The sequence below is a fragment of the Motacilla alba genome, chromosome 3 (assembly GCF_015832195.1).
Source record: "Motacilla alba alba isolate MOTALB_02 chromosome 3, Motacilla_alba_V1.0_pri, whole genome shotgun sequence".
NCBI lineage: Eukaryota > Metazoa > Chordata > Aves > Passeriformes > Motacillidae > Motacilla > Motacilla alba.
Window position 1 is genome coordinate 99,065,950 of NC_052018.1, and position 12,647 is coordinate 99,078,596.

Here is a 12,647-nt window from a genome sequence, read left to right on the forward strand (position 1 = left end):
TAATTTTGAAAATTAGATTACTACGTAATGGACGGCTGCTAATATGTACCTTGGAATGTTTCACTTTATTCATGATTTTTGATGTCTTGTTTTCTCACTCTTTGGATTCAGCTCCTCTTTCACTCAGGTATTTTGGTGTCCCTAAGCCTTTCTGGGCCACAGCTGGAGAAGGTGGTGATTGACAGGACCCTGGTGGGGAAGCTCATCTCCGACACCATCAGTGATGGTAATTACACCCATGTGCAAATCAATTGCCTACATTAACAATAGAGTAGAGAAACAGTATGTCAACAGGTAGACTAATTATTGCCACTGGGGACTTGCAAACACAACAAGTAATTGCATGTAATGCTATAGTTACAGCCCTCAGGACTAAGAGCACTTTAAGAATAATATTTAACATCAAAGTTTTCAGGCTTGTCAAATGCTGCATGGGTTTCTAAAATCCCGTTTCTTACACACTGTAATCACCGTGAGCGTGCCATTTGAACTTGTCATGTTTATTTCGTAAGTGGGAAAATGGGACAGAACCAAACATTAGCCAATTGAATAATTGCATAGGATAGTTATTATTAAAGTTGTTATTAAAAAAGGCTGGATAACATTAGTTATGTGGAGGTGTTCTGATTTAGTTTCTTGATACCCAGAATCTCCCTATTGTTATTAACTAGTGACTGCTAAAAATAAAGTTTTCGTTTAATATAGAAGAAAACTACAAAAATTACTCTGTTTTCCACAGCTTTGTAATATGACTCATAGCATTGAGAAATCAACTGGTATCTTGGCTTCTGCAGAAGCAGGAGTATGAAATTTTGGTGTGAGCTGTATTACATGTGCACTTTCTTCCAAATTTTTAAGAGTAAGCCCATATTATATCCTTTTAGTAAGAATATGAATTTAGTTCAGGTTTGGTCTTTAATGATTTAATTTTCTCTCTACCCAGGCATCTATTGAATATTGGCCTAGGTTTTAAGAAACTCCAATACTGTTTCTCACTGATCTTTTCTTATCAATATATGGTATTTTAGTCTTGAAAATTAATATTAATATAACTATGTTTGTAGAATCTTTATTTATTAAAAAAATTAACCTGGACCTCATTTTTATGAACTAATTACACAGAGAGAATAAAACACATTTACTATCTTGTCTTCTTTTTTTCACACTCCGCCCTAATTACTGGACTGCCGGCCTAATTACTGGACTGCTAATTCCATCTGTGATTTTTTGCACTCTGCTTCTGAGGGGAGGATTTCCTACTTTTAGGGGACAAAAAGTAGGAAAGATAGAATCTAAGGTTATTCCTAAATTGAAGTAGTTTGTGGAAATTATTTGGAATACTTTGTCTTTGAAAAAACAATAAATAAAGTATGTTGATCATGCCTTACTTTGGCTAAATATGTCATAGAAATATTTGTTCAGAAAATACTGCTAACTAAATGAGCTTACAACTAAAAGAACAATAATAAAGCAAGAAATATGTTTTACTACAATTGGACAACTGTATTTATTATATAAATAACATTATATAATGTTTTGTCCTTGTTTTCATATTCAGGATTTTCTTAAACCTCCATGTTTGCTAACAGACAAGTCTGTAGGTGAAATAAAACTGTCTCTGTTCAGTAAAAGCAAACCACTCAATAACTCTCATTTATTTTTATTTTCTTGAACAATAAAAGAAGATGCTTTTGCTACCCACACAAATAGTGCTCAAAATACAAATTTTTATACTGAACCATCCTTGCATGACAAACATGAGATAATGTTGTCCTAGAGGAAAATAATTTTAATTCAAGGAAACAGCTCGTCTTTCCAAATCTGGTTCCAAGTGATGGTTGTGATTATAAAGCTGGCCAAGAGAAATTCTACATTTAGAACAAGAAGCCTGTATAAAAATAATAGTTCTTACTTCAGCAATTGTGTTTATGTAGAAATGGATAAGGATTACAATCTGCCAGAATTACTTACAAAATTTTGTAATTCTCATTTGGAGTAGCATGTCCTCTTAATATTTGGAATAAAGGTCAGATTTTGTGCACAAAATACAGAATTACTACTGATTTTGTAATCCTCCTGCATCTAAGAAAGTGCTCCTGATTCTTATTATTTATAGGCAAAATTTCATCAGCATCTGAGGTGTGCTGCAGCTCATCTTTAATGCAAACTGTGTCTGTGAGGACATCAAAATATTTTAACTGTGTGCATTTTGAGGATATGCATATTGAGGATACCATATTCAGTGGTTTTCAATTTTCATGTGTTTGCAGGATCTCAGTTATAGCTTCTGAATCACCTTATCAGATGCTTTATCACCTTTTTTTTTTTTTCCAAGAAAGCTAGTGTTAATGTTACATTTCAAAGGCAATTATTTGGCTCTAAACTCTACCCTTTAGCATTTGCATACCAGATACTTCAGAGTTGTGCCAGGACATGACTATTGGAAAATGCAAGTGGTTATAAATCAGACTAAAGAAAAGCAAAGCTGAGTAGCTAGTTTTTCATGCCTATATGTAAGACTAAACTGTCAATCTACTTAAGGATATGTAAAATTTAGATTTAAGAATCTGGGATATAAGTAATAATTTTTTTAAATTTTCTTTTTCAGCGGTTGTTCCACAGAGTGTTGTTTGTTTCTAAATCTGGTTCCACTTTAATTGGCATTTTCCTTTTAGGAGAGGTTTCTGAGTTTACAGTCTGAGCACAGCTTCATTTCAAACCATCAGAAATTTGGTACTACTTACCCCAATGACTCATTTCACACTCAGACATCTCTTTAACTGTGGGTGGTGCTTGAATAACTGGGTAACTCTTGGGAAAAATTCTCAATACAATTTTCTAAGTAATTTTCATTGACAGATTAGTTAATAACTTTTATATTGAACTAATTTGGTCTAGCACCCCCTTATGGTAACAGTGGGGATTCCACTGAGCTTTTCCAGACTCTAAGAGGGTCTCTTCCATCTTGATTACTTGATTACTATTGTTTGGGTACCCCCATGTGAAGCTTTCAGTGAATTCATGACCCCTCTAAAGCCTTGTCCTGCATGTAGCAGCTTTCTTGGTGTCTGTAGCAGCAACAGGAATCTTGCAATGTCAAAATACCAGATACACCTTGAGTAGTCATTTGCATTTATCACCCTTAACACAGGCTAAGCAATATGAGGTCCATTTACAAAATACTGGTGGATGCAACCACAAGAAAAAAAAAAAACAAAAACGGAATGCTGAATACTGAGATGAAAATTAATGTGGAAGGGCATAAAATGTATATTTGAATGTAGTAGCATTTTTGTATGAGATAATTTGTTCAGGTGTATGTAATCAGAGTATTCCTTAGGCTTTATTTCTCGTTTCCAAGAAGATCCTGACAGGATGACACACTGATATGTTTTAGGACATTACAGGGCTTTCAGTGTAATATTTAAGGTACTGTCTTGAAAAAAATTGCTTTTTGCAGCATCTCAGTGGAGTGTACACTATGTGTTTTGTTCCTAGAGGCAGGTATTACAGTGCTGACTATTTTTATTTGGGGTTTTTTTCAGCTGTTCTTACAGACAATTTCATCATCTTGTCATTTGAGGACTATAACCAACTCTGCTTTATTCAGTTTACAAAGACGATGGATTCTCCCGATGTAAACAAAAGACTGGAAAAAATCTCTTGTTTGGACTCTAAGGTATGGCTACCAATGGTGACTGCAAATATTGCAGGAACTATACATCATGTATTACTGGTATCAAATTCACTGATATTTTATAGCCACATAAATTACAAACCTTAATATAATTGACCAGAGCAGCTCAAACTCTAAAAATGGCAATTACTAAAAAGTAAAAAAAAAATTAGAATGGCATTTTGGCTTAAAGAGTTAAAATACTGTGCCAAGGGATCCAGATTTCTACTGTGTTTATTTTCAGGCTCAGACACACATTTGAGTTACCCCTGCTTGACGGATTACCTTGTGTCCATTGAGCAGCAGTAAAGTGACCTTTGGCACATTCTTGGCATCTAACAAGCATGAAGGAAAGTCTGTAATGATAAACCTCAGTGTAAAATATTTAAGTTAATGTATTTTACCTCTTGTGTGTTGTGGGCTGACAGCACACATGGTCACTTACTGTGTCTCAGCTGAAAGACACAAACACATGAAGCTCTGATAATTCAGTCATCTGTCTGAGGTCCAAGACTTTTGTAATTCTTTGCATAAATCCTTAGTTCCCCACTAGTTACAATAATGATGTTGTTGGGAGAGTTGCTTTTAGAATTAAGCCTGAATAAGGAATTAAGATATAGAAGCTGAGTTTCTCACCACTGGCCAGCTATGTGTGTGACTTTATGCAAGTGACTTGGTGCCTCAGCATCTCAATTTACTAGTTACACAGTGAAGATTGAAATAGTCCTTTTTTGCAGCCCTTTTGGTGGGTGTGTGTCTTCACTACAGTGACAGCAGCAGTGTCACTGGAGAGAGCTGAGCTGAGCTTTAAACTACGCAGTCTGGAGGTCAGTGGAAACCAGCTCTTCTAAAAATGAATTACGCTGTGTTGTGGATGGATTGGGCTGGGTAAACATAACTCATTTCAACCGTAAGCCCTTTGGCATCAGCACACCACTTCCTTAGGTGGAAGTGCTTGGTGCTACAGAAATATGAAAAAATAATCAGCCAAGGCAATTAACTTTGAACAGTTGAAGTAGGGAAGGGGCTGCCTCCAATTCACTGCAAGAATGAAGAAGGGTCAAGCCTTTTCCCAAGAAACGCAGAAAGATGTTGTGAGCAAAATGGAGAGTTTGTATTTATTTCAGACTGGATAAACATTAAAGAAAACAATTTGTGCTAGCAAATATTTTTCCCTTGACAACCCCTCAGTAATTTACTTCCTCACATAAGGGAGCTTGCATCTGCAAGGCAAGCTCTTTAAGGTTATGTTTAATTTAAGTTTTGCCATAATGTGTTTTAACTTGCTTGGTAGAAATACTTTCTGCTAGGATTAATATCTAATACATTTTCCAGGCTGTTTCAGTTCAGGGCCTCTTTTCAGCAATGGCTTGTGTTTGAAAGATTGATCCAACCTCTATAACGTGGATTTGAGACAGTTCACTGTTCACTGGGAACTGAGCTGATACATACTTTACTTTAAAATGCTGTGCCTTGTGCCTGGCCTGTGGTGTTCATTGAGGCTGTGCTTTGGGAATGAGCCTGGTGTGTGGTGGGGCTTTTTCTTAATAGCACTAAAGTTTAACGAAGAAGCTGTGGTGAACTGCCTTTGTCATTGAAGTGTGAGGGCCACAGCTCCTGATTTAATGTTTAGAAAAACCAGAAGTATCTGCTGCACTCCTTAATAGGGTTGTTAAGTTCAGTTCTTTGCTGACACAGCTGAGCTTCTCAAAACACCTCCATGCTCAACATTAACTTTGCTTTCTCTTGAAATCAGTGGGAATCACTATGGAACATTTCTCCACCAGCCAAAAAAAAAGGCATTTGCATTTTTTAATTGAATGTTCTTTTGTGTGAGGCTTGCTAGTTAGGCAGCTAAATATAATTTTTATTATCTTCAGAATTTCACCAGTGTGAGACTGCAGAAAATATTATTCACTTCTGCAATAATATTGTGTCAGCTCTCTGCATTGATTTACTGTTCTTCATGGCTGATTTTGGTCAAACTTCAAAAGCTTGAAGATCACAGACATAGCAGTATTGTCACTCGCAGTAGAAAAATAAGATGGTCCTCAATTGCAACTCTGCAAACTTGTAATCATATGTAACAATATGTACCAATTACAAATGTTGTGGGTTTAGGTAAAAAAAAGGTTCTTTGGAGTTGGGGTTTTGTTCAAGAGAAATTGAATGAAAAAGGTAGCGTGCACTGTTATAGAACTAACACAGGATTAAAATCTGGAGCTAAGATTCAGGAAATTTGATTGTAACCTTCATTTCTGCCTCTGACTTTTGGCATAGTCTTAAGAAATGTAGTGTTTGGTTTACAGTCCCATTTCTACACTGAGGAAAGTAATGACATAATTAAATTTCTGTCATATTATCATTGTAATGATAAGCAACCTCACATTGTTCAGTGTCCAGGCTCATGGTGGGCAAAATTGGCAGCAGTGTTGGACTGCCAGAGTTCTGTGAATAATAAGAACAAGTCAACCATGCTTTCCTCCTCAAAGCTTGATATTTTTATCCAAAAGTCGAGTTTTTATGTAATGCATACCTAAATGAATGAATTAATCTTCCTGTGCTCTTCCTTTCTAATTGATACCACCTTGAATTATATTTGCACTTTGAAACAATAAAGGAAGATTTACTATAAGAATCACTACAGTCTTGAAGACCAGCAAAACAGAAAACGAACTATTATTATTTACCTTTTCTCAGTAACATGAGTTCATGTTTGAGAGTGACATGTCTAATGCAAGACATAAAGGTCAACAAAGATTTGTGGCTGTTATGACATGTGTGATTGTTATGAGCAGTTAACACTACAATACATGACTAATCGATACTTGTGGAAGTATTTGAGCTTTTCCAGCCTAATTGTGTTGTCATCAAATAAGCTATTCTAATTCAAGTAGCAGCTACCTTCTAACTATTGTGTATATTTTATCTTTACCCATGAAAATATTTTGACCAGTAAAACACAGGATATTCTAAAAATATTGACCTTTTTCAAGTTTCTCCTGTCTGTTTTTTAAATCCATTTCAATTTACTGAAGGAGACAGAACAAGGAGTTAAATGTTTACCATGAGAGAACAACATTGGTAATTACTTTTATTTCAGTTCCTTTTTATGTGTATTCATGGGATGAAGAGGTCAATAATATTATGACCATGCAAATAGAAAAGGGTTCTTTTTGACCATATAAAAAACAGCAAAGGATTATTAAAGCATTAACCTTGATTTTAATGGCCTTGGTTGAGAGCTGAGATCACAATTTGGATGAGCCTGATTATTTACTAAATACAATACATAAATGCAACGGGTTCTTAACACCCATTGCACTCTGGCATTATCGCATTACTGCCAGCCTTTGTTGCCTTGCAGACAGGAATATGAAAGCAATCTGTCATGTAGTGAGACTGGCTCCAGAAGCATTTCTCTGATAAGAAGACCCCCTGCCCTTTGCTAGTGTCTGGTCCAGTAGGCTTAGCCATGCGCTTAATCCCCAGAAAGTGGTTCGATTATTGCTGACCAGCAATGGCAAGATAGTTTTTTTTTCCCCTAGCTATCAACCTTCCATTAATTCCTTAAGCAGAAATGCGGTGCAATCTATATTTCCTTGGCATGTGTCACCCAGATGGTGCACTGCTCATGTTTTCAAATAACCATGCTCCAAATAACAGAGTTTGAATAATAAATTCCACAAATCCTTCCTGAGAAAGAGGCACAATTCTCAAGAGCTGCATAAACTTTACGCATGATGCTGTAGCTCATCCACATTATGCAGAAAAGTATATGTTCTTTTGCAAAGCGGATGTTTGTGTTTCCATTCCTTAATTTGAGGAGGAAGAAGAAAGATATGTGTTTGCTCAAATACTGTCGAATATATTTAATATTTGATTATGTCTTAAACACTAGCCTTAGCTCCGTGGTCAGCTTTGCAGAACTTGTCATTTAATATGGCTAAGCTTAAATCCTGTGTGGAGGTCGATGCTGTCAAGCAACCATGACTGTACATTTTGGTATTGATTGGAGTCATTGCAGTAAATTCCTTCTTAACTCATATTCCTTTCCATCCCAATCCCCTCCCCACAGATAAAAGAGTGAGCATGTCTTTCTGTCTGAGGAGATATTTTTCACGTTTACAGACAGCCTCTATGAAGATATATGTACACAGAGCTCTGTGTATATATACATTCTTTCTCACACATCCAAAGTAAATGCTCCCATTTGCTCCTACCATGCTATTTTATCACCTCCAATATTTTCTGCATTTTTTTCTTCCCTCAGATTTCTTATGTTGATATACTTGGACCAGAAGGTAGAAGGATGAAACGTCACCTGGCAATAAACTGTATGCAAGATCTGGTCATTTGCTGGTGGTCAGCAACCAGTGATGGAGCATGGCCTTGGTCTCCTATTTCCTGTCAGAGGGACAGAGCCAACCTATTGCTATTAGGCTGTGCACATGGCAAATTGGAGGTAAAGTGATGAACTGTCTTGTTACATGATTTTTTCAAATTTGCTAAAGAAAGAGCTATTAAAATTAAAATTAAATGCATATTCGAGTAGATATAAAGAACAGGTATAATTAAAACATAAGACAGGAAGATCAGCCATTGTAATAGTAAAAACAAAACAAAGGTTTGTCACTTAACAGAAAAACGACTTAGTTACTTTGTTTACTATTTTCACATCAAAACTGTCAACCTGAGAAATGTACCCAGGAAATTAGGTCTTTGTCATGAAATAGCTTTGGTGCTGCTGAAACTGAAAATAGAAGTATCAGAGTTCCACTAGAAAACTCTAATATGAATTAGCAATTGTAACTGTTGCATGTATGTCTATTGCAATTATTTGAGATTGTCTGCAATGTTAACTGATAGACAATTTGCATCTCTTTCAAATGTTTTTCATAAAATATTAACTATGCCCAGATGGTGGTTAAATTTTTGTTATGAGTATTGGTCAAATCAGGGACTGATATTTTTCTCAAAGGAAAAGTTAAAACACACCATCTACAGGTGGGAATGTAAGCTGTGAGTTAGGAAAAAGCTAGAAGTTGACCCCCTCCTGACACCTGCTTAGCTTACATTTATAGGCAGACGTTTTCATTTCAATTATTTAATTTTTGTTTCATCTGTTTGAGAATATTTGAATCCAATTTGTTTTGTTAGATAGAAATATTAAAATGAAGCTATCTGAGCATACTCTGAAAGATCAGGAGCCTGAATTTAAAATATAAAAGCTTTTCTGGACAAACATCTTATACAGATGCTTCTGTATTTGGAATTTTATTTTCAGTTTTTCTTTACTCACTTCTAATATGAATTAAAAAGGCACTGACTGTGGGAGAAGAGCACAAACTCGAGGATCAGCTGTGGAATAGTTGTTCTGGATTAGCTATTGCAGACTGTTTCCCTGTGGGGAAAACCCCTAAGTAACACTTAAGAGTAAGCTACTTTTACAAACAGCATCCTCCTCTCTTTAATTAGGGAAGATGTAAATGTTTTAATGTCTTGAAACTATTACTTTGATAACTAATATTAATTTAAGTAAGATTCTTTTCCCTTGGGATTTTCTACCTATTGAAAGTGAAGAGACAAGGTAGCTGAGACAGCCTTTCTTTTCTTATTTCTGTCATTAGTCGCTGTAGAATTGAAGTTTAAATTACCTCCAGCTCTGCCTTCTTTACTTCTTTTCAATTGACCTCTCTCCACTTGCAGTCATCTTTGACTCATCTCTCTCCTCTGCCTGATCTTCACCTGCAGTTCTCCATTCCCCCTGCAGCTATGCCAAATCACATAGAAAAAATTACTCTGGGAGCTAAAATGGGAGGCTGTTCTTTGTAAGCTTTTCCAGTCCTGTGACAGTTATTATGAAACTTCATCCTACTAACATTTCAGACCTTATTTTTTTACCATGACTTCTGTATGTCCAGGTCTGGAGAGCAACATTCCCATGCCCATTTTATTCCTTGCCATGCCCTCCAGAAATCTCCCTATTGCCACCGTAGCAGTTTGCAGTCTCTGTTTCCTGAGATAGTTTTTAGAGACTCTTTTATTTTAAGAAATTAACAGAAACCACCCTATCAGTTTAAAACTCTCTGTGTTTCTTTTAATATGTTTTAGGGAGATTTCCAAATCACAGCATTCCCCTGAATCTTTCAATACAACTTGTTTTATCCTTTTCTGGTTTAAACTCTGGTATAGTGTCAAGCACATCATTGGTGCTTTACACAATAATGATAATAAACATTCTCTGAGGCTTTAGGCTTAAAGTCATAACAATTTTAATTTGGCCCATATTGTAAAAGTAAGATAAGAAACTTCTTTTTAAAAACAGCACTGCCAAATTTGACTGTTCAGTTCCTTTCCCTTTTCTGATTCTTTGCCTGTACTTTTCTGTTTTAATTCTTAGATCTTCAGATGAAATTTCTTTTCCTATATTTATCAATAAAATACCAAGCACTATGCCAGGGCAATGGAAAGCTAAGTCATATATGGGTAACAAACTGTCTTGCTGTTTGTCAGTTAGGCTGTTCCATGTATTCAGCTCTTGGATGCTCAGGAAGGCTCAGGTCACTCTGCCTCTACACTTAACCTATATGTCCATGATGAGTCACCCATGGTGCTGTTTGCTGGAGGTCTTTTGTTTGATTTCTATAGGGTTCCTCAAGGGCAGGGATTAAATTCCTGTGTGTGGATGGGAGAATATCATAACCCGGAAGCTCTAGAATTAGCATCAATCTCCAGTCAACATTTAACTGAGGTGCATTTTTCCCCTACAGTCTTGAAGGGAAACTTTAACACCTTTAACTTCTGAAGGACATTTGATAGCTTATATGGGAAAAAAGTATTGTTACTATTTCCAGACAGCTTGTAAACAGTTACTCTCTTGGTCAGATACCACAAAAAGACAGTGGTTCTGTGATCATGCTTATTTGCCTTTCTTTGCCTCTAATCCCTTGCCATTTGTAGTATTCCTCAGGTATAGATTTGAACTAAAAACTGGACCTACCATTGTTATTCATGAAAGTAAATCCATATTTATCATATTTGACCAGTAATATTAATTTACTCCCAGTGAAAGATTACTGTCAATACAAGAAGAATTAGAAGTGTGAACTTACTCAGTTTAGAGCATTTATCAAAATGAAATGTAGTAAATAATACCACCAACATTTTACTTGAAAATAGAAGCATCAGCTGGATAAAATAGCATTATTATCTAGAATTAGGAGAAAAACAGAAATTGCTGAACAACAAGGCCATAAAGAGCTGTTTTGTATGTTGGGTTTATGAAACCAAGCCCACAGAAATTAATGGGTGCTCACCACAGCCATCACCTCAATGCTGACTTACAGAAACCACAAAACAACCTGCCAGCTGCTGCCACTCCTGCTGCTGGGGCAGAGCAAAGGCAAATGGGCAATTACATGGTACTGCTTCCTGCCTGGAAGAATTTTCTGAGTGATCCTGGCTGCCCACCAGAAGAGTGTTTATTAGGATGAGGACAGGAATAGCTCTGGGATCAGACAGCTCAAGCCCTCATCATGATCATCACCTGTAACTACACGTTCTGTGTTGGGGTGATTCACACTGCACGAGGAGTGTTTGGGGCATTGTGTACTTCAGGAGCTTCTCAATTCAGGGAAGGAAATACATTTTACTTTTTAAACACACTAGAAATTTGATTTGAATTTTGCCACGTGGCTTTTTATTTTTAGCATTTACTACTATTAAGGCTACAGGTAACCATTATTCCTCTCAAACAGAAATAAATTTTTCCTCACAAATCTTGACTTATTTTACTGATTTTTTTTTTCTGAGATCAGTGTTTACTGTGTTAAATGCTGTAAGATTTGGTGAAGAATTTTCCCTTGAAGAAATAAAGGTGCTTTTCTCTGTAGCATGTGACCTTGCTTCGGTGCGCAATGCATGTTGCTCCAGGAGGGTTTGTCTGTTGGAACTTTGTCTGCTTTCTTGTGTGCATGGTCTCCTCCAGTAAACTCACACATTCTCTAAGTTATTTATTTAATGATTGGAGGTTTGTTTGGTTTATTTTGTTTGGGGTTTGTTGGGTTTTTTTTAACCTTAAAGTACCAACAATCAAAGAACGTTATTTAAATTATGTCCCTGTGGAGATAATGCTGGCATTTCGATTTCAAAAACAGAAGAGGAATCTTCCAGAAATTATTTCAGACAATTTGCTATGAATGAATAGGATCTGATGTGAAATCATCTTTGGATTAAATGCTTTGGGAGAAAGTCACGTTAAAATCAACATGAACTTTATTCTGCAAACTCAAATTAACAGGAGGTGCTGATGCCAGAGTACAGTTACTGTAGCACTTTGCATTTGTCTTCACCATTCTTATTTTCACTCCATTTAGTGCTAGTGGGAATGACTGAAATTATACTTCAATCTTGTGGAAAAAATAATTTCCCTGAGAGAGAATATTACTTTTCTTTCTCCCAAGAGATAATATTTAATAGTTACTGCTTTCATATTGTGCCTCGGATTTGTGAAATAAGCGCAGCAGATCTTTTCTGTGTGAGCTGTCCTACAGTTACTGGAGTCCTCAGAAAAATATCTACCCTATGTGTCTGAAAGGCTGAAATACCTCTCACACACATACAGCAAAGAATGTGAAATCGTCAGTGTCACATTGGGTTAGAAGTTCAATGAATAGTACAGGATAAAGATGGTGATGATGATAAATTTTAAAAGAAAATAAGAATAAGTGTTGACTGGAGATCTAATGAATAAGATTGTATGTAGGTCTGTAGATACAACGAGGCCAAATAAGTAATCTAGAGTAGGAGCTTTTAATTTTTATTTAGAAATGTTTTAAAATAGGGTGGTTTTTTCCCTTTCAACTTCACTAGGCCTTATTTAAAACTATTTTACTCGGATGTGCACCACACTTCCCACTTTACATTTCTAATTAAAATGTTTGTTGCTATTTGGAACCTCACTGTGTGA

General features: G+C 36.1%; 1 protein-coding gene across 30 annotated transcripts in view; it reads left to right on the forward strand.

The window, feature by feature from the left end:
* Positions 1 to 12,647, forward strand: part of LOC119698727 (WD repeat containing planar cell polarity effector) — a 148,594-nt gene that overhangs the window by 58,949 nt on the left and 76,998 nt on the right. For all 30 annotated transcript variants that reach the window (XM_038131096.1, XM_038131099.1, XM_038131080.1 and 27 more), the window contains 3 exons: positions 112 to 226; positions 3,546 to 3,679; positions 7,950 to 8,141. In XM_038131096.1, coding sequence (XP_037987024.1) covers positions 112 to 226; positions 3,546 to 3,679; positions 7,950 to 8,141 — 441 coding nt within the window. The remainder of the gene's footprint in view (positions 1 to 111; positions 227 to 3,545; positions 3,680 to 7,949; positions 8,142 to 12,647) is intronic.